The sequence below is a fragment of the Cryptomeria japonica genome, chromosome 1, assembly GCF_030272615.1.
Source record: "Cryptomeria japonica chromosome 1, Sugi_1.0, whole genome shotgun sequence".
Lineage (NCBI taxonomy): Eukaryota > Viridiplantae > Streptophyta > Pinopsida > Cupressales > Cupressaceae > Cryptomeria > Cryptomeria japonica.
The window spans coordinates 102694124-102716614 of NC_081405.1; the positions used below are offsets into that span (position 1 = coordinate 102694124).

Here is a 22491-nt window from a genome sequence, read left to right on the forward strand (position 1 = left end):
TAATGACTACTAGTACCCTTCCCCTAACTTACAAAGACAACAATAAAAGGGTCAAAATCTAATGTGTCTTTTAGAATCTTAAGATTCACAAAATTAGTTATAACTATAATGACTACTAATACCCTTCCCCAAACTTAAAAAAATTAACCCAAATTTTATAAATAATAAAATAAACACCTATCAATTTTCTGAATAAGTTAAAATAAATTTATATAAAACTGACCATTCAACCACACGAAGAGAGGTGACTATTCAATCCCCCATAAAAGCTGCCTCTAGAATGACCGCGTGATACTCAGCAGAGGTGACGTTAGTTAAGCTGGAATCTGAGAAGATTCTTGATTCTCCTGTGGACCCCTGTAAATTCCTCAACAACTTCTTCCCCTTTATACGCGCAACCAAAACGACTCCTGTAACTGGTCAGCAAGCCAGCCAGCCTGAGAACACCCCATTACCAGGCTTCTGCTGCTGCTTATTCCAGCATCTGGAGTCTATTCAATGGAGCGCGCCAGGCATATCGTCAGTGGGGCTCTGGTGAAGCGCATTCTCCACCATTCCAAATCCCACACCCGCCATTATTCACATCGTCACTCACCTCTGCAAAAACTCCTCCCTTCAGCCTACACCCATAAACAGGGCCTTCCAACAATCATCTCTTGTACGCCATGGCTGGGCTTCCAATCCGGAGCGCGGTCGATCTCTGTAGAGGCGTTGCAGAGCAGCGATACCTTCGCTCGCCGCCACAACAGTGCAGCGCCGCCAGAGCAGGCCGCCATGGCCTCTGTCTGTGGCTTCCCCAGCCTGGATGCGCTGATCGATGCCACCGTCCCTAAGGCTATTCGAACCGGCGCCCTCAAGCTATCTCACTTCGATGGTGGCCTCACAGAATCCCAACTCATTGCCCACATGAAGTCCCTGGCCGCCATGAACAAGCCCTTTAAGTCCTTCATCGGTATGGGTTACTATGGTACCCATGTCCCTGCTGTCATCCTCCGTAATATAACGGAAAATCCTGGCTGGTATACTCAGTATACTCCTTACCAGGCAGAAATTGCGCAGGGTAGATTGGAGTCCTTGTTAAATTACCAGACCATGATTACAGATCTCACAGGGCTCCCCATGTCGAATGCTTCTCTTTTAGATGAGGGCACTGCTGCTGCTGAGGCTATGGCGATGTGTAATAATATAACCAGAGGTAAGAAAAAGACTTTTCTTATTGCCAGCAATTGCCATCCACAGACATTTGATGTGTGCCAAACAAGGGCAGGTGGGTTCGGCTTAAATGTCGTTAAATCTGATCTGAAGGATTTTGATTATAGTTCCAAGGATGTTTGTGGGGTGCTTGTGCAGTACCCTGGGACAGAGGGTGAAGTTATTGATTACTCTGATTTTGTAAAGAATGCTCATGCTAATGGTGTGAAGGTTGTCATGGCTACTGATTTGTTGGCCCTCACAATGCTGAAGCCTCCTGGGGAATTTGGGGTGGATATTGTTGTTGGGTCTGCTCAGAGGTTTGGTGTTCCCATGGGCTATGGAGGGCCTCATGCGGCTTTCTTGGCTACATCTCAAGAGTACAAAAGAATGATGCCTGGGAGGATTATCGGAGTGAGTGTGGATTCCCATGGAAAGCCTGCGCTAAGGATGGCAATGCAGACAAGGGAGCAGCACATCAGGCGAGATAAGGCCACTAGCAACATCTGCACGGCACAGGTAATAGAGATCTTGAGTCATTTTTGTTTGTAAATGTCAATCCACTTCAAAACATGAAACCATTACTTTTGTCCCCAGCAGTAATCTGTGTTAGCTTAGAAGTTAAAACATATGATTCCATTAATAGATCTTTGATATACTAGCCCATTTTGTTTTGGCTCAATCGATATTGGTCTCACAGAATTCTGTACATTCAAGACTCTTACTGTTAATAGTGGATCACGAGCTTAAGAAATCAAAAATGACAATCATAATGCGAGAATGCATTAGAATATTGTCATATGCAGCTCTTTTTCTGTGGATCTGCCCGTGTCTTTGTTGATGTTGCAAACTTGCATATGGTCAAATAATCTAGTTCATTAATGCACTCGAGTCCCCTGCAAACCGATGTCCAACACACCCATTAGTCAGAGGACCAAAAAACAATATAGGCATCAGACTCTGAACATAAGGAGCAGTGTATAGTCTTTTCACATATACCTCTGTTTAGACCCTGTTTTACATTTATGCCATATAAAGCTGTACATAGTCAGGCATCACTGCATTTGTTGCACTTTAGTATCCTGGGTTGTGATCCTCAACTTAAACAAAAAATGAATTAGATTATATGAATTTTTTTTAGCTTTCCAGGTTTTTGTGGCTGCGTAATTGCATCTCTTCTGATATCAGCATGCTTATTGCACGTTAGTCCCCTTGTAGTGAGATCCAATGGACCATATGAAGAATTTGATTGTTGAGATCTTTGTACGCTCTAGCTCTGTACAACTGCATAAGTAAATTGCTTTAGTTTCCAATGATTAAGATCTGAGAGACAGATATTTATGTTAGGATTAAAATGTGAAAGAGTAGCTATTTGCGTTTATACAACAATTTTGAATAGTTCTTTTGCAAAGATTTTCAGGTTACTTGAACTGATTTTAATTATCGTGTATGACTCCAGGCATTGCTTGCCAATATGTCTGCTATGTATGCAATCTATCATGGTCCAGAAGGATTGAAAAAAATTGCAGAACGTGTACATGGTTTGGCGGCAGCATTTGTCACTGGATTGAAGAAACTAGATACTGTTAATGTTGAGAATGTTCCCTTCTTTGATACTGTAAAGATCAAATGTTCAGATGCCTTGGCCATTTCAGAGGCGGCTCTTAAGAATGAGATCAATCTGCGCGTCGTAGATTCAAACACGGTAAGTATCATGTAGACAGGGCCTACTGCAATATGTTCATAAGGTTATTTATATCTCAAACAAGAATGCCATTTCCAACCATTTAAAAAACATAGGGGTTTCGTTGAACTGTATTTTGATATAAGATATACTTAAATTTTGAGGATATGTTATTTTAATAGATCAGAGTGCCCCAATGTTAAACTCTAATGCAGCATCCTAAATGTTGCAGATTACTGTTTCCTTTGACGAGACAACAACCTTAGAGGACTTGGATATGCTTCTTAAAGTTTTTGCAGGGAATAAATCTGTAAGTACCCTTGGCATCCCTCGTACTGCCTTAATAGTTATCATTTATTCTCTTTCTGATAATTTTTTTGTATCACCCAGGTAAACTTTACAGCAGAGTCCCTCGCTCCAGAGGTTCAAACTGCCATTCCGGACCACCTTCTCAGAGATAGTCCTTATTTGACACATCCAATTTTTAACATGTAAGGTCTATGGTTAAAAAAATCCATTTGGTATTGTTTCTTTATTAAACAGGTTTTTTAATCTTTCTGATAAACATGTTGATTGGACTGATACTTTCAGGTATCACACAGAGCATGAGCTGCTACGGTATATTCATAGGTTACAAGCAAAAGATCTCTCCTTGTGCCACAGTATGATACCATTGGGATCCTGTACAATGAAATTGAATGCAACCGCGGAGATGATGCCCATCACTTGGCCCAACTTTTCTGACATTCATCCTTTTGCACCTCTAAATCAAGCTGCTGGTTATCAGGTTAGACAGATGTTTCTTATGAGAAACCTAGAAAACTATGCAGGTTCTTAACCCAAATTCTTATATCGAAATGGCTAAGATTGCATATTTCAATGCAGGAAATGTTCAATGTCTTGGGAAAACTTCTTTGTGAAATTACCGGGTTTGATTCTTTCTCTCTACAACCCAATGCTGGTGCAGCAGGGGAGTATGCTGGATTGATGGTCATCCGTGCTTATCATCAAGTATGTGCTCAAACATACTGAACCACATGAAACCAAATGCAAGTGTAGCATTAATTAGTTTTGAGCTTTATTTGTTGTTCAATTGTTTGGAAACTGTCACAGGCAAGGGGAGACGGGCATCGGAATGTCTGTATCATTCCTGTCTCTGCTCATGGAACAAATCCTGCAAGCGCTGCAATGTGTGGCATGAAAATTGTTGCCGTTGGAACTGATGCTAAAGGAAATGTCAATATAGAGGAACTGAGGAAGGCTGCAGAGGAAAATAAGGACAACCTTGCAGCACTTATGGTGAGTGCTTACACTACCCTTTTATTGATAAACTGTCATGCATACAACATAAAACTTATCTCTTTTGTGAAGGCATAAAGTGGATCAGCTAATGTGCCTGGCCCTTTATCCTTTACCTAGCTTTTTAAGAAATGGATTGATCCAAAAGACATAAAATGTGTGGAATTTCCTTGGTTACCAGCACTAACACTTTATGCATCCTTGTAGCTTATCCATTGCATTCTCACCACACTCAAATGTGAATGGAAAAGGATGTTATCTTTGTAATGTGTTTTATACTGCTGACGAGGAACAGTACAAATATTGAACTAGTATAGCATTGGTATAAGTGTTTTGAAGAAGGTAATTTGAATTTGTGCAGGTTACTTATCCTTCAACCCATGGTGTGTATGAGGAGGGTATTGATAAGATATGCCAAATCATTCATGACAATGGGGGTCAAGTTTACATGGATGGTGCAAACATGAATGCGCAGGTGAATATTTTATATTTCTCTATCTTTTCTGTGTCCCCATGTGTTTGGAAGGGAGGGAAACTAGGATTTTTAGTGGGATAGAAGAGCATTTTAGTTTAACATGAATAGAATAATTTTTAAGCTTTTGAGTTAGCTGTTAAATTATACAAACTGTATTTTTATTCCTTGCATAGTAAATACAGACGTAATTTTTGTTTCTGAGTTTGCTACTGAGCCATCTAATGAAGCTAGCCTTTTGCATTTCCCATGTGAAACAGGTGGGATTGACAAGCCCGGGTCGAATTGGAGCTGATGTATGTCATCTCAATCTTCACAAGACATTCTGCATTCCACATGGAGGTGGGGGTCCTGGTATGGGGCCTATAGGAGTAAAGAAGCATTTGGCACCATTTTTACCATCACACCCTGTGGTAAGCCGACTTACGTCCCCTTCATCTCTTTTCCCCTCCTGTTTTGGTGTTTGGCATAATCACTAATTTGATTATCAACACTAAGTGAACTTAATAGCCATTGGTTCAAAAATCCATTTGTCAAATGCAAAAGTCAGGTAAAGCAACCCTCCTAACTAGAAGTATTCTAAGGAATGATCCGAGCATTTTACTGTTTTATGCATTTTGTATTGGGCATTGCCAATTAACATAGAAAAACTCAAAGGCATTAACTTTGTTTATAGCTTTTCTGTAGTAACCAGAAGTGAAACTTTAAGGATCTGTCTACGCTTTGCTCCAGGATTTTTCTATGACATGTGTCTTTCAAAGCGTAATGCATTTTATGTTGTGTGTCCTTGAAATAGAAATCGGGGATCTGATTAGTATATTTATCTACATTTCAGATGCCGTTTTCTTTTACGTGCTAATATTTATTAAGAAACATCTACCTTGATTAGTCCTGTTTAAGAAAACTAGACATTTTCAACCACAGGAGGCTACATGTTGTATTGATTTGAGACTTGATTCCACTTAACCACAGAAGGCTACATGTTGTATTGATTTGAGACTTGATTCCACTTATTTATAATGGTACATATTATTCTGTCCTCTCTAATGAGAAGGGTTGTATTGCGGGCCCAACCTAACAATTGAGTGACATTGCATCAATGATGACATGAACAATTTCGAGTTTTCTCATCAAATTTGCAACAGTTTAAAGCATATTAAATTCTAGTTAGTAGACAAAGAATAGGCGCTAAGCAATTTGCAATGACAGGTACCAACATGTGGAATTCCTGCTCCCGAAGGAAATCCACAACCACTTGGTACAATATCAGCTGCACCATGGGGCTCAGCCATGATTCTGCCAATATCATATTCGTATATTGCAATGATGGGTTCACAGGGGCTTACTGAGGCATCAAAGATTGCCATTCTGAATGCAAACTATATGGCTAAGTGCCTAGAGGTATCTTATTCTACACTTTTCTCTCCTAATCATTTTTTCATTAATGTTTCCATTCAACTAAGTTTAGTTGTTTCTGCAGGATCACTATCCTGTACTCTTCAGAGGAGAAAATGGAACCTGTGCCCATGAGTTCATTATTGATTTGAGGCATTTCAAGGTGCATATCTGTTACAGTCATCTTATGTTTGAATTATTTCTGTGATTGCCATGGCTTTAAATGTAAGATGCTTTGGCATAAAGCATGCATTTCTTCCCGTTTCTTTCTGAATTTAGAGAATTCTTCTCTGAATTAGTGAAGGGAAAAAAAAGGAAACAAGAGGAACGGGAATCCTACATGAATGATGTTAAAATTTGACAAACGGCTGCAAGTGTATTGAGAGATTACACAGAAAGGAGACATGACTTAAATAATATAATATCACTCCTCTACGTTCATTTTCTTTCTTATATTTTGATTGGAGATGTCACTGGACAGTTATCTGCTGGAATAGAACCAGAAGATGTTGCCAAACGACTTATGGACTATGGATTCCATGCACCTACCATGTCATGGCCAGTGCCAGGGACATTGATGATTGAACCAACAGAAAGTGAAAGCAAGGTATGCATTATCTTTTGCATCTTTTGTTTATATCAATGCACACAGAAGGTGATGGCTGAGGTGTGGTTGCAATGAGCTGAACCATTTTTTCAAAATTTGTTTTCTTGAATTACAGGCAGAGCTGGATAGGTTTTGTAACGCGCTCATTTCAATCAGAAAGGAGATTATGGAAATTGAGAATGGGAAAATGGACCTAAACAACAATGTTCTAAAAGTAAGGCCAGACGAAACACCAAAATTCTAAGTTTATTGTCGAAGTAAAGTAACTTGTGGCTTGATTGATGCAGGAAGGAACATATTCTATTTTAAGCTTATATTTTACATTGCGTGAAATTCATTGGCATTCGTTAATGAAAAAATAAATCATATTCTTTGCTTTTACACCTTAAATATCACATTGGGTTTAAACGTTTAAGGACGTTTAGAACAGAATTATGATTTTAGAAATCTTTTGTGAATTGTAGATACTAGAAGATATCCAATTCACTGTCATATACAAACCTCAAAATTTTTTAGTATGAAACTCTTTAAGAGGGGTATAAAAACATGCAGAGGAAAAATGTACAATCAAATTATCAAAGTTCAAGTGCTTAGCAAGGACACATAATATGATGAAAAAGCAAAAACTTAAAAAAGGTGTTTCTGGAAAATTGTTCTGATTATTTTGTGGTGGATCAGGGAGCACCTCATCCTGCATCAGCAGTGATGGCAGATGAATGGAAGAAACCCTATTCAAGGGAGCTTGCTGCATTCCCTGCCTCATGGGTTCGTGAATCCAAGTTCTGGCCTTCAACAGGTTGGAAACCTGGATTACCTTTTTATTTTAATGGACAGCTCTTGTATGGCAGATTGACAGTTGACTGGTCAGATATAGGACATTGCAACTGCAGACAATTATATCTAACTTGTTTTGGTTTCTGTTGTTTAGGGCGCGTGGACAATGTGTATGGTGACCGCAATCTCATTTGCACACTTCTTCCAGCAGTCGAGGCAATTGAGGAACACCAATCAGTTGCTGCACAACTGTAAAATGTGATTGTACTGCTTGTATTGAATCCTCAGTCTGAAGGTGGAAGTAATGATGAGTTTTTTACATTGGATGTCTAGTGTTTTAAGTAAAATGAGACTTGCATTCTATCCAGCTGTAAGTGGATATGAAGGCTAGGTTCATCTTAGTCTTAGGCTTCTAGAGTGTCTGTGTCTGAATTGTCTATATATAATCTGTACTCTTGCATTTCTGATATTGTGTATTCAATACAACATAATTCAATAATTTTGTTCAACTGTGCCAGAGGTCTGAATAGCTCAGCGATACTTTTTTTAAATGGAAAGATTAAAAGGGGTGGGTCTGATCAGTAGAAACAGAGAGGTTCACTGGGGACCTCCTGCCTCCCATCTCTCCAGTTATCGTTCAGAGCAAGCAACTTCAATCAAAATTAGAGTCTTTTTGATTGTCTAAAAAATGGATAGACTTTGGATTAGAGCCTACTGGGGAGCCACAATGGCTGGTCCATTTCTATGGGTTCTGATTGATGTAAAGAGACTCACCATGTAAATCCAACAAACAAGTTGATTTTAAGATACCGAATATATGACAAGCTAGACGAATGCTATACACATTATTCTTGTATTCAATGCAAATGTTACAATGTATTCTTCCTTTGTGTTGAAGTGATAATTATATGCTCTACTCACTGTCTTGGTGACACGCACGCATGCATTGGACAAAATACCACCGCTCCCCTTCTCTCTTTGAAAACATCTATTTTTCTATTTGATTTATATTGCAGGAATATCATTTATTTAATGAAACAAAGAATCAGGCCGGTTTGGCATACCTCTATGAACAAAGGGGATACGGCTATCATTATAATGCAATAAAAGATCTCTTATCCTACAAAGATAGTCTCCATGGTTATACTGCAATAAGAATGCTCACAAGTACAAGTATCAGTGCTAATAACAATGGCCACTGTTTTAAAATTTTAAATTTTTGCATCTCCATTACAGCTCTAGATATCTGCAGAACATCTGATCATCAAAAGTTAAAGACAAGCTTTAGCCTGGGAGAATGTTTTGGTTATAGAACATGGAAAATAATCTTGGCATGTGATAGTCAGATATGCTTTTCTTAGGCTTAAGTTCACTTAGTCATCTTTAATTGAACTTAATTTAGCTTCTCATGTCTTTATACATTGTAATCTTCATTCTATAATCTTTGTTTGTAGAAATATTTCTTGTTACTTTTATTTGTGAAAGATGTTCTTGTTTATCCTTGATCTTCAAAATTCAACATAAGAAAGGTTTGCTACATTTAATAAACATACAATTTTTTATTTGGTTAAAAAATTGGACGACTAAGTGTAGATACTTATTTTGCAAAAGACAAAATCACTGGTTTTGTCAGAAGGCGATTTAAAAAACGACGGTGAAGAAAAATGTAATTGTTAGTGCGGGTTTGTAAAATAGGTGATCTTGAAATAAAAGATGTTAGGTTTTGGAAGCATCGAGGTAATATCATAAACATGTGGCTGTTTTGATCGAAAGTGACAGTTTGGTCTCTACCACCAGAAAGGAACACATGAAACAAAACAGCAACATTTTTTTCATATTTTAAGAACAGCTGGACTACTGCAGTGCATGGAAGTAAAGTCCCAGCATTGAATAAAACGTGGAGGAAGCTGAGAATTAGTTGCTGGACTAGTGGGGGAACATAACAAATGTACAGTTTGATGGGAGGGATAGGGACAATGATACATTATAACTCATTTTCATGTACTGATTGATTGATGATACGTAAGACAAGACTAATGTTTGATACGTATCAAGCTGGGTTTTTGTTCCCAAATTGGCAGTTTTCAGGGGGAAAATGTGGGCAACGTCTATCCAGCATCAGAATTTACCATTGACCATTTTAATAATTAGTTTAAAAAATTCTGTTATATTTTAATTTTTAATTATTTAAAAAACATGGTCAAATGGTAAGTTTAGGTGCTGCATAGACAATGGTGAAAATGTGTATTGGGTTTACTTGCATTTTGTCCATGGCATTTGATAATATTTTCATTCTATGTTTTCATGTAGAACATTCAAGTGGATTACATTTCAGTATTTGAATGATTTTATAGTCAAAATCTAGGTAATTGGTTTCGTATAAGAGCAAATTCAAATTGATGTAAAGTTAGGGTTAAGTCAAGTGTATGATAATGATAAAGCCTTCAAGTGAAGGAAATGTTGTCTTACATGTATTATTTTGCTTGAGCATAAGAGAGTTTCTTTTGGGGAAGTGATATAAAGAGAACCAACAAGACCACTGTGAAAGCTCTAAAATTAAGATTTAGGAAGATATCATGGTATCATGATATTTAAAAATATCTCTTTGAAACAAGATGAATGTTCCAATGAAAATATCATGCTCTCAAGAGCACTTGTATCATGTCAACAATCTAATTAATAATCAAGAGTAAACCAAGAAATAATACCAAAACTATCCTATCAACAAGGATCACCTATGAAAGTGAAGAAGTCATAAAGTGACACCTCAATTAAAGACTCTAAGAGTACATGGCTAACCAAGATGGAAACATCTCCAACCACATGAAAATAATTGTCCATCATCAAATGATGAATCCACATCATTACCAAAGCTCCCACTAAACCATGATGCCATGATCTCTAGAGATCATGAGAACCATCTTCTAAATGAAGATCATCTATGGCCCACATATAATCAGCTAAAATCGAAGAAATTCTAGAGAAGTGGAACCAAGATCTTCAATCCAAGAAGATGTACAACCATCGCCAAAACATTAGGAATCAATCTCACACCACCAAAACATCACTATAAAAAACTCCCAGTGAAATGTGTAATCAATATATCTATGTCACAATGATAAGCCACATGCTATAAGTCCCCATAATTAACTATCTAGGCATTCTAACCATTTGTCATTTCTCCTTTTCAAAATTTCTAAAATAGAAACTTGCTAAAAAGAGTAAGTGAGCAATCCCAAAATAGCAAATCAAGATCAATTGACGGTTTGGGAAGTAATAATAAATTTGGTAATTTGGTTAAGATTTGAATATTATTCAATTACCAAATATATTTAAACTTAAATATTTCCCTCATTTTGGCATGAGCATTTGAGAAACTTCACTTGACTTTATCTTTTTGGAAACTAATGGTTTTTTGGGAGTTTTGAAAAATGGAAAATTTCTTAGAAGTTGTAGAGGTTTTGGGAATTGTAAGTTTCTTTGGAATTTGTAAAAGTTTGGAGAATAGAAAGAAAGTTTCCTTTTCTTGGAGTGGGATTCTTGTGCCAAAACGTGGATTTTGAAAGTGCTTTAATTTATACAAGATACTGGCTTCATTTTTCATTATTCATGTTGTAGATTTTATCAAAGCTTATGTTTGTTTCTTTAGTGGCTGATAAACCAGTGGAGAAGGAGACTATAGAACAAGATGTTTGAAGGTTTCTAGGTGATCTAAGGACGAGAGTCAGAGGATTACTAGGTGGTCTAAGACAAGAGTCAAGGATTACCATAGAATAATCTCATTTAGGGATTATCATTGTGCTTAAGGATTTGACACTTTTTGAGTTTTGGCTTGCAAGTGAGTGTTTGAAGTGGCAGTTTGGGGGGTGCTCTATTTTTTGTAGATGTTTATGGAAGCTTTGTGGATGGTTTTCTTACAAGTTGGATAAAGTTCAGTGTGTGTTCGGGTTTCATTTTGCTCCTTATTTTGTGAGAAGTTGCAGTAGATGTAATTTGTTGTTAGCAGCAATTTACGACAGTGAAATTGATGTATTTTCATGATGTAAATATGTTATTATAATCATATATCAATTCCATGAAAGTTTGCTAAAGATTCAGGGTGTTTTTAGAATTCATTTCTATCGAAAGTTTATACTGTTTCTATTGTTTACAAATTTTAATAAAGAAGTTTCAAAAGGGTTTTCAGATTTTATATTTATTTTCCAAGGGACATTACACCATCATTCATTCTCTTATATCAATGCACACATACCAATGCACAAATGACCATAGATAAGGACAAATACCAAAGTATGCATCAACACTAGATCAATCTTGTGGATATAAACAATCAACATCTTAGTCATCCCTTGCAACCAATGGGTAGGTAATCCATAAACTGCATAACTCAAAGATTGAAAACCAATAAAATATGTAAACTCGTCGTCATATTATTAACTTGCAAACCATGATAACCAAGAAGATAACTTGTAGACCTCAAGAATTAAACATCATCTATCGACTTTGGATCTAATTTTCCAAATAAATCCATAACCAAGTATCATATTCAACGAACAAAACAAATATCTAGAAAATACAAAAATATTCCTAAAATTGAATAACTTTGCCACCATTCAATTGCATAAATGATTATGTCATTCTAATGCTCAAATGCACATAACCATCCATGCCAATATAATTATAAACATCACCATACCTATACTCAAATCTCACCAAAACAAGACTCCTTCAAGTTTTTTCCTCTTGACTTATCTGGGTGCTCTAATCATGGAAATTAAATATACCATTGTATAGTGGTCAAAGAACTATCTACAATGGCTATTTATGGTAAAAAATATACCATCGTGGGTGAAAGTTATGCCCATTTGAAAAATAACTATATTAGGATATAAGGGGGCAAAGGTGCATGTCATATAGTTGAATTCATGCTAACATCTACATGATGCCAATAATGGCACTCGAGTGGTTGGCAAAGCGACAATGTAGAATGAGTAGTGCTTAGGTTAGTAGAAGGTGATGACTGTACAATGGGAAACAACACAAATAGGCGGAAGGTGGTGGACTCTAAGGAATGTTTAAATTTGTTTGAATTTTAAAATTAAACATTTTGAGCGCATGATGGGGACTAATGAAGGGATCCCATAGTTGAGGCCTAGCGATTGAGATCTAAGCCCCACCGGTAATTTTATCCTTATGGTTGGGGGGCAATGAGTCATGTAGTTGTAAGTGATAGTACCTATTGTCATAGGTTTATTGCAGTGGGTAAGAGGGTCTATGGAACCCCCTACCCTTTTTTAAAAATATTTTTTTAGCAAGCTGATTTTTTCTTATTTTAATTTTACCTCTACAGATTGATTTTATAGTCAAATAATCATATGATAGGGTTGTGGGGCAATTTTTTTGGTATTTTTCAAGTGACATATCAATATTTGTTTTTGGGCCTCTTAGATCAAATGGTGAGATTTGTTTTGCTCCAAGTGGTCATGTATGAAACTTCCCCCATAAAAACCTCATGGTGAACACCTGTTTTTTTTCCAAACTCAAATTCAAACCTTAGATCTACAAAAAAACAAAAACAAATCTACAAACCCAAACACCTAGATCTACAAAATATCAACTTGCAAATGTGTCTTAAACCTTGAAATGTCTCAAACACTTCTAGCATGATCATGACTTCAACTTTGCATCAAATTTACTCAAATAAGTGTTATACCAAAATAGGGATCTTTGAAACCCCACAACCACAACCATGGATTTGACACCTAATGCTAGAAAAATCACACAAGAGGATCAATCCATTTCCTACGCATCCCCATAAGAAAAAAAATATGCATGCAAGTTTACAAAATAACCATATCTAAAGATCAAATGCATATTGCAAGATAACACATGATTTACCTCTAGAAAATCTCCATGAATACTTCTAAAATATCAAGCTACTCCAATGCATCTTACAAGTGTCCAAGCATGAATCTACACATCATATGCCATGCTTCACACAATTTTTAATTATTTTGGGAAAAAATACTAATTTCTATTAGTGAATCTTTCTTCTAATTTTTTTTTTACTACAATTTATTTTACATCAGGAGAAATTAGTAGAGAATCTTACCAAACATTTCATTTTTTAAAAATATTTTAATCTTGACAAATCCTTTTTTTATAAAATTAAATTATTATAAAAAATTAGGGGCTTGAGTGGTGGCAAGGATCAATGATTTTAAGGGGCAGCGCTTCTTGTCAGGGTCAAGGGGTATTTTTCCCCCATGGGGTCAATGGGCAACACCCCTTGCAGGATTCAAGGGGGCAAAGCCTCTTGAACGCCCCTTGAATTAAACACTCAACTTCTTCTTGACTAGGTAATCTTTGGGTGTAGTAACAACAATCATGACTTATTTCTCTAGTGATTTTCTTTAAAGAAGGCAACCTTGGTCCTCAAGCTTAAAAATATCCTAAAAATACTTATAGGATTGCCAATTTCTTGAACTTAACTTAGTATTTTTCTTGGATTCCTTGTTAAGTTTCTTGCATAAGAATAGGTCTTCTTATTTCTAATGAGATGCTTGATGATTATTTTGAATAGTTATGACTACACTTAGACAACTGCAAGATGATACGACTCTATTGATTACTAGAATTTGTTTAAGTTTGAGAAATTATAGGATCCTTCAAAACCTAGAATGTGTATTATAACTCCTAGAGATCTTAAACCATTTTCAAACATCTTGACACTATATACATGAAATATAACTTAAAGTATAAGGATGTAATTGTCCATACAAAAATGTGAGTTACATTTAAATGTTTATTTCATGTATATGACCCTAACCTAGCCTACAATTATGTATTATTAATGGTGAATTATTTTAGATTTTTACTATAGCTTAAATTTTTTAGGCAAATCAAAGACATTTTGACCATGATTACTTTTCTTTTTAAATGTGGTGATTTTGGTTACCTTAAAGCTTTCATAATTCAATATTTTGATTTTGTGATTTCAAGTATTTGCCAATTGACAAATATTAACCACTAAAAAAATCCTTGATATCCTTAGAAGAAGACTCAATACAATGGCAACCAAGCTGAATCTCCAACAATCAACCTCAACCACTAAACATGTGCTTTCTTTTATATAATCAAGCTCACACAAATATAACCAAGTAGTAAGACATGTGCCTTAAAATCATTAGTCAACAAAAACATTGACCCTATATTTACTTTTTAGTACCAAGTCTCTCAACATTTAATATTTTTCCCTTATGAAATCCACACATAAAATATACAACCAAAAGTTGCATACAACTTTACAAGTGGACCCAAATAAATATTTAATGTGTCTAAACACATCACTTAATGATGCACCACAAATAAATATTTATTTTACAAAATTAAAATATGCAATTTTATTCAAGGTGTACAATACCTATTCCTAATTGGTCTTTTATCTATAAAATCCATAGAGAAAATTTAGTGACGAAATAAATAGGATTCTACTTGTTTCTTAAAGGTTTTTTTTTTTTTTTTTGCATCAAATTAGAGAACACTTCTCTTTACTATCATGTGAGATATCCAAGGATTAACCTCCTAATATTTGTAAAACTTGATGTGTAAAATAGTTTTACCTGCTCTTGCCAATTGGCCCAACCTTCTTGTCTTTCAATTATAAAGTATCACCTAAATTTTTTTTGCTTGATTTTATACCTCATTTCATAATGTATCTTTGACAAATACAATTAACTAATTAGAGAAGTATCATCATCCTTGTACATCAAGACATGACACCTTCCCTTACACATTATCATTTCATAACTACATCAACTAGCAACCCAATTCTTTACCTACACCATTGTGTGCCTATGCTCTTGGACACCACATTAGTGGGATATATTGTTGTAGTTCCCTACATACCCAGTCAAATTCTTTTGGCCATTGAGGACCATATTATCACTTTTATTTTCCAATGCTAAGGGTAATCTACCTTTTATTGATGTTATCTCTAACCCATATATGCTTCCCAAGCCTTATCATTATCTATGTTTACATGCTTATTACATGGTGTATCTATCATCGCTAATATTCTACCTAATTATATGCTTATATGCTTATCTCTAGATTACATTTATACTTTCATGTATTTATTTCCCCCTCCTTCAATTCCTTACATCCTATAGATATGACATTAATATATTGTTACTAACAATTGTAAATTGAGATTTTAGGTAGTGAGAAGTACTATAGAAACTTGTCGCTATGATCAAATGGACAAATACCACACGACATATTATTTGTCTCATGCACCTTTTCATCCAAAGGTTACCATTCCAAACACATTAAATTATCAATTTACAAACATGATTTTTTTTTAACTTTACTCATTTTATATTTTCATGTTTCTTATAGAGCTAGAAAGCTCTTAATTTATATTCAAATTTCACTTGTGAGATGGATGCTACTCATGACATATTTTTTTCTATTTTTTAGGCTCTAATAGAGAATTCATATAGAAGGACCAAATTAAACATCACATCTTGTAGGGTCCATTACTTTATATAGAACCCCTTGATATCCTTTGATATTAAATATCTTCATCACATGCATGTTTATAAGTGCCACATACTTTGAGACACACAATCAATTTAGGATTCAAACATGCACCTCAAAGTTTGGAAAAAAATATAATGATAAAATTCACAAATCCATGCCATATGCCATATATTTTTCTACCCATTTTAAGGAGTTGTCTTAATATGTATACATGTATTGATAAACGACACAATCATTTGTGAAGTTGAACTTATTCCCCTATCCTCTTATCTCACCCTATACACACAAATCTTGACACACATTAGTCCCTAAATTGTCCTTATATGCACATACTTCTATATACCTAGATTTGATTGTCACCTACCTATGGTCATTTCTATGGTTGTAGGCATTTAGTAACATTAATTTTACACATCCAAAATACACACGTCTCTCATTCTAGAGCATTAAAGGAGCAATGATGAGTGAAACATTTATATTTGGTGGACCAAAAGAAGCAAACACAATTATATACTTCATCTTAAGAAGTTTTTTGTTGTCTTCCAATTTTTGTACACATTTCTTAGGGTTGACCTAAGAGAACTTGTCTCCTTGTGATACTGACAACTCTTCTAAGGTACTTTGAAATACCATTAGTTATCAAATCAATAAAAGAAACATTATAAATAAATGTTCATCATGTGAACCTTCAACTATAGAGTTATGCATTGAACAAGGTCAAATCCAAAGGTAGAGGATGAGCCTCTAATTACAAATTTAACTCTCATAGTTAGACTTGACTTTAGACAAAGAGCATAATCAACATAAAGCCCAAGGATAAAGAGTTAGGACTTTTAGGATAGAGATAAAGAACATTCTAGAATCTTCAATCAATGGTATTCATTCTTCAAATATAGAGCTAAGTACTCCTATCCATCTCATTTATTTTTCAAAAACAACAAATATCATTATCTAAATTACCAATCTCAATTGTTCCTAGTTAATCTAGATTAATTTATGCTTACTTGTGTGCATGTTAAATTGGGTTACCTTAGATTATCCGTATGAAAACCAAATTTTCCATGACAAGTTATTATCATTGCTTAAATAATAAAAAAAAAAAATCACTTCTAAAATGACTACTAATTGTATTGTTTTTTTACACGAACATTTTAGATAATTATGGATAATTACATTTATTTCTTCATTTCACCATTGAACATAGTCTATGAGCCAAAACATTGATGTAAAAAACCTAACATAATAAACACTAATAACCATCTACATAGATTCCAAAAAAACCATACCTAACATTAGTTGACATAAATTTTCCACAATCCATGTTGAATAATAGAAATTACACTACGAAATTTGATAAATATATTTTTGAATGCACTCCAAAATGTGAATCAAAAACATATACGACAAATCCAAAAACAATCTCTATTATACATACCTACAATTAACACCTCTCAAATTTTATATTAAAAAATTACTACGAGTAAGACTTTCTAAAATTTTATAAGAGAAAACAAACATTTATTATATTGATTATAAATTTCCGTCAAGTAAAGGAAATATAATGAAGTCCAAGGAAGGGTTCAGCTTTCTGAATTAATCAATCTCAAACCCCAATGAGGAAAGCGATCCTTCTTTCTCGAGTTATTACAAGTTATAATATTAAACTTATTTTCATTAATGACGCGTACGGGCCTATAGCTCAGTGGTAGAGCATCCGACTGCAGATCGGGCGGTCGCTGGTTCGAATCCGGCTGGGCCCTCTCTTTTGCCTATTTTTTGAGACTGTTAGATCTTAGTTATTGAAATATATCAACATATAAATATTAATTTAATTTATAGTTGTTTTATTATATATAATAGTATATATGTTTGAATAAATATAATTTTATTTTTTCAATTAGCAAATAATTATTTTATAATGGAGATAGATAAAATTGATTCATTAATTAAATTCAAATTGAGTGGAGTTGAGAGGTGGAAGTGAAGATAAAATAATAATAAGTTGATTTTTTTACATTTTATGTATTTATTAGTGGATGTTTTTGCATCGATGAGATGTATGATTGATAAATTGTAATATCCAAAATAGATATTGAGTAAAAGTTGTTTCTGGATTTAATTGGGATCACACTCTGATCCATCATAAGGATAATGAGACCCAAAGGAACAAAAAAATAGATATTATGATCACGGAGTGTGATCCAAAACGTTGATGCAAAAAATAATATATACAATTAAATCCAACAACAACTTTTGTTCTATATTATGAATTGTGGAAATCTCTTAGCATTGAAACTAGATATTAATGCTAATATTTTTAAAATCCTTTATTTTATTATATATAATAGTATATAAGTTTAAACAAATATAATTATTTTGGTTGTAGTTGTAAAAGGGACAACACCCTTGTTTTGTTGCTTTTAATATATATATAAATATAACTATTTTTTATAAATGATTTAAGTTAATTGAATAAATATAATCAATTAGCAAATAATTAATCTAGATATAAGAGTTGAAACTAATAATTGAACTCAAAAAAATGTGACAATTAAATGTGAGGATGAAATGCACTTTATTTTAAGATCTATGATGGATAAATTGTAATATCCTAAATTGATATTAATATTCATGTTCTTTAAATGCTATGTGATATGCATAAGGGATATTAATTCTAATATTCTTTAAATCCTTTGCTAATATATATTTTAAGTGATATGCTTTATATCATTGTACTACACTTAAAAGGATATCTTTGGCAAATAAGCCTTAAGTATACAGATTTTAATAGTGTTGTGATACTGTTGTAATATCTTAGGAAAATATTTAGGGCAAATGAATTTTTTATTTAATTTTTTTTATCAAAATCTTTGTAACAACTCTAAATTTCTTCTTTCACATTTACACAATAATATTATACCCTACTATTATAGGTCATGTTTATCAATGAAGATAGATTGTAGATTTAAATTTCTACTCAAATATGACAAACCCTATTGTCAAATGCCATTAACATAGATCACCTAGGTGTAAACTAAATTTACAGACATTCTTCATTAATGAGATTTCAAATGCATTACAGTATGCTCCAACAATAGCAAATACGACATCATTAAGTATCTATGCTTATACCCCCCAACGAACAACAACCAAGCCTCTATTGATATTGCTAAGATTAATTATTTTAACTAGATCTACCATAACCTAGAACTTCCCTTCATGATTTATACCATTTAAACAATGATTACCTAGATTGCACATCAAGCTTGCAATGGAATATAAGTACAAAAATTCTACTTCTATTTTTCAATTTGGGATTATTAGATTTGAGAAAACATTTAAATCTATAATCTAACTTCATTGATGAACCTGACATATAATATTAGGGTTTACTGCTATTTGGTATATAGTGCAAAGCACTTATATTAATTGAGATAGTAATACATTAAAATGTATTGTAATAACAATGGTAAAAATAATAGAAGTACATTATGAAGACATTGCAACTGTAGCAAGTAAAATAATAAAGCTTATCGGGCTCAAACCAAATAACAAAAAACTAGATTATGTAACTTGTTCCAGTCAAATATTGTGACTTGCATGCTCATGCATGACCTTTGGGTGAGATCACTCTATGAAGTCGAAGGGGTTTCATTTGTGATTAATGAAACCAAAAAAGTTTCCATCTTCTAGTTTCTCATAAATTTGAGAGTTTTTATCTTCAAATCTAACCATTTGAACATAAGTGCTCACAACAATGTCATCTAGGATTTATATATGTAGAATAGCCAGTGACCTTTATTTAAATGTTCCCCCCTTTTAGATATCTCTTGAATCAATGGTAAATATAAGTTCTCGCCCAAAAGAAATAACTTAGATTTGTACAAGGATCTAGGGTTGCTAGGGTTGAAACCATCACATTAATGAGCACATGCATCTTTGATGCAAATCAACAATTGTGAACTCACTAGGATTGTCAATTGTTGCAGTAGAACAAATAATTTATCAACCTTATCAAAGCTCAATGAAAAATTAATACTAGAATGAAATGAGATATACCAAGCAACACATTTTGGAAGACAAACTTGTCTTGGATTCAAACTCTACAATAGACTTCAACAACAAAACAACTTCTGCAAATCTGAAGCTGACACACAAATATCAACTACAAGCACAAGCAAAAATACTATCATTTCTCTAAATCTTCCCCTCTTGGATCCCAAGGTATCCTTCTCATCTTTTTGCCTTGTTTTCTTTGAATTTTAAACTTCTCAACATTCTCTCCTCTCCAAACCTGGGCATTGCATTTCTCCTTCAATACCAACAATCTTTAATGATTCTCCCTTTTTTTCTTGGGCATGGGAATCCCATTACTCACCCACTTGCCTATGCCAAGCAATATTTTTTTATTTTTTCCCAAAAATTATCATTTCTATTCATACCCATAGCCTCCACCTCTTGGTGCCTGACATTCTTTTCCAACCCAAAAAGACAATAATCCACAATTAAAGTGGAGTTAGATGCATTAAATGAGACTCAACTTGCTTGGGCATTGGTGTTTTCTTCCCCAATAAAGTAATCAAAATAAATAAACTTGTAAAATTACAACTTTGTTTTCATGAACCTTTCAACTATTAGGAAATAATGCTCTAAACTCATAATCATTTAATCCATTTCCAACATAACACATGAGAAAAAATAATGCATACAAGATTATAGAATCACCGCTATGCAAATAACAAATAGACCAACCATAAGATAACACAAAATATACCTTGAGAAAACCCTCACGAGGATAAAACCCAACCTCCAAAAGCATCCATACTCCATCATATCAATCAACCATAAATAAATACAAAATACTTACAAAGTTACAATAAAAACCCTTGAAACATCAAGTCCTCTAATGCAAACCCATGTTTCCAAGCACGAATCCACACATCCCATTTCATACTCCAAAAAGACAATCCTCCATAGGAATCAATACAATGACAACCTAAAACCACCAAATAACCTTAACCACTAAACATTTCTTTTCTTTTATAGACAAAAGCTCACACAAATACTGTTGGAAGTTTGTGTTGTTGTGGTTGTCATTGATGTCAAACTTGTTTGTTCCAGTAGTGTTTGAGTCCGGAAAGTGGTGTTGATGTTGTTTATTATGGTTATCTTTGTTGTATATAGTCTTGGTGTTATGGATATGATTGTTCTGTGGTCCAAAAATATCTTTGTGTTCTCGGGTGTTGTAGCATTGTTCGTTGTTGGTTGTGATATTCTATGTTTGACCTATCCTTAGGTCCGGATATGTGTTGTGGGAGATTGTTTGTTGTGTTATGGGTCTCACTGTAGCGTGTGGAGATCCAAATTTGAGTTGCTTGCATTGGAGAATATGTTTTGACTGTTAATTGTGTTGGTGTAAATTATTCCTCATAATTACACCTTACTTAAGTTGACTTAGGATAATTTATTTCATCGTAGTTTGGATATGAGACACTTAGGGAAGTGTGCACATAGGGATGATGTATGCAGGAGAAATTCCACCTTTTGTGGTCTTATATATCTTGTTGTTACATTCTACCTTCGGTGGGTGATCCACCTCTTGTGGAATATTTTATTATTTATACTACCTACCCCTACCTATACTTGTTTCTCATTGAGCCACATGTCATAATTATGTGCTCACATATCCATATTGCCTTGCCTTTATAAGAAGGCTCATCTACATTGTATGTATTTTTTTATGAATCAGTTGATCAGTATTTTGCATCATTGATAGAAATATAGTTTATTCTTGTCATATTTTGTTCTCTCTTATTTGTGCTATCAATTGGACTCTAGATCTTGGTAAATTCTCACATGGTATCAGATCCATTAGAGTGCCATTGGTTTGCCAATTGAGAGAAATTTGATGCATTTGGGGTTTTGTATTTTGGATCTTTCTATTGCAGGTTATTATTGGATCTTGATGGGTCAAATCTAAGGTCACCATTGGATTGAGGAGGTTCAAGAAAGTCAGAATCGCCTTTTGTTTCGTCCAAATCTGACATCTGAGGCCAAATCTAAAGTCGTTTGAAGTTGGAGGTTGGTGACTTGTCCCAACAGTGATATTCAATTTTGGAGCATTTTTGGCAAATTTCATCACTGCCATTGTGCTTAGAAGGCCTAGAAACCCTAAGTCTGCCTGTCAATTCGTCAAAATCGGAGCTAGGCACCTTGAGCTGAAAAAAAAATCCCCCTCCCAAGTTGTTGTACGTACGTCATTATTACAGGTCTGAAAAAAATTTTGAATTTTTATTTTCTGTTTTTTAATTAAATTTTTTGATTTAAAAAAAAAAAAGTAAATTAAAAATCGAATTTTAAAAGGGGGGTGCAATTTTATTTTTTGTTTTTTAAGCAAGATTTTTTTGTAAAAAAATTGGTCCCTACAGGAGGGTACCCAACAGGTACATGCGTCATAGTGTATTGCGACATAAGTCCCTGCTGGGCCCTACAGCCCGAAGGGCGGCAAGCGCTGCAAAGCTTGCC

The 22491-nt window shown here is 34.3% G+C and overlaps 1 protein-coding gene and 1 non-coding gene across 2 annotated transcripts; both read left to right on the forward strand.

Moving 5' to 3' along the window:
• Positions 1-254: 254 nt before the first annotated feature.
• Positions 255-8265, forward strand: LOC131041858 (glycine dehydrogenase (decarboxylating), mitochondrial). Its single transcript, XM_057975084.2, has 15 exons — positions 255-1710; positions 2651-2896; positions 3108-3185; positions 3266-3366; positions 3467-3662; positions 3761-3886; positions 3989-4174; positions 4536-4649; positions 4907-5059; positions 5856-6047; positions 6127-6204; positions 6523-6648; positions 6764-6862; positions 7327-7444; positions 7577-8265. The coding sequence occupies exons 1-15, from the start codon at positions 499-501 to the stop codon at positions 7675-7677; spliced, it is 3126 nt and encodes a 1041-aa protein (XP_057831067.2). The 5' UTR covers positions 255-498; the 3' UTR covers positions 7678-8265.
• A 9389-nt stretch (positions 8266-17654) lies between these two features.
• Positions 17655-17726, forward strand: TRNAC-GCA (transfer RNA cysteine (anticodon GCA)). Its single transcript has one exon. It is a non-coding gene; the product is annotated as a tRNA-Cys (tRNA).
• Positions 17727-22491: the final 4765 nt, after the last annotated feature.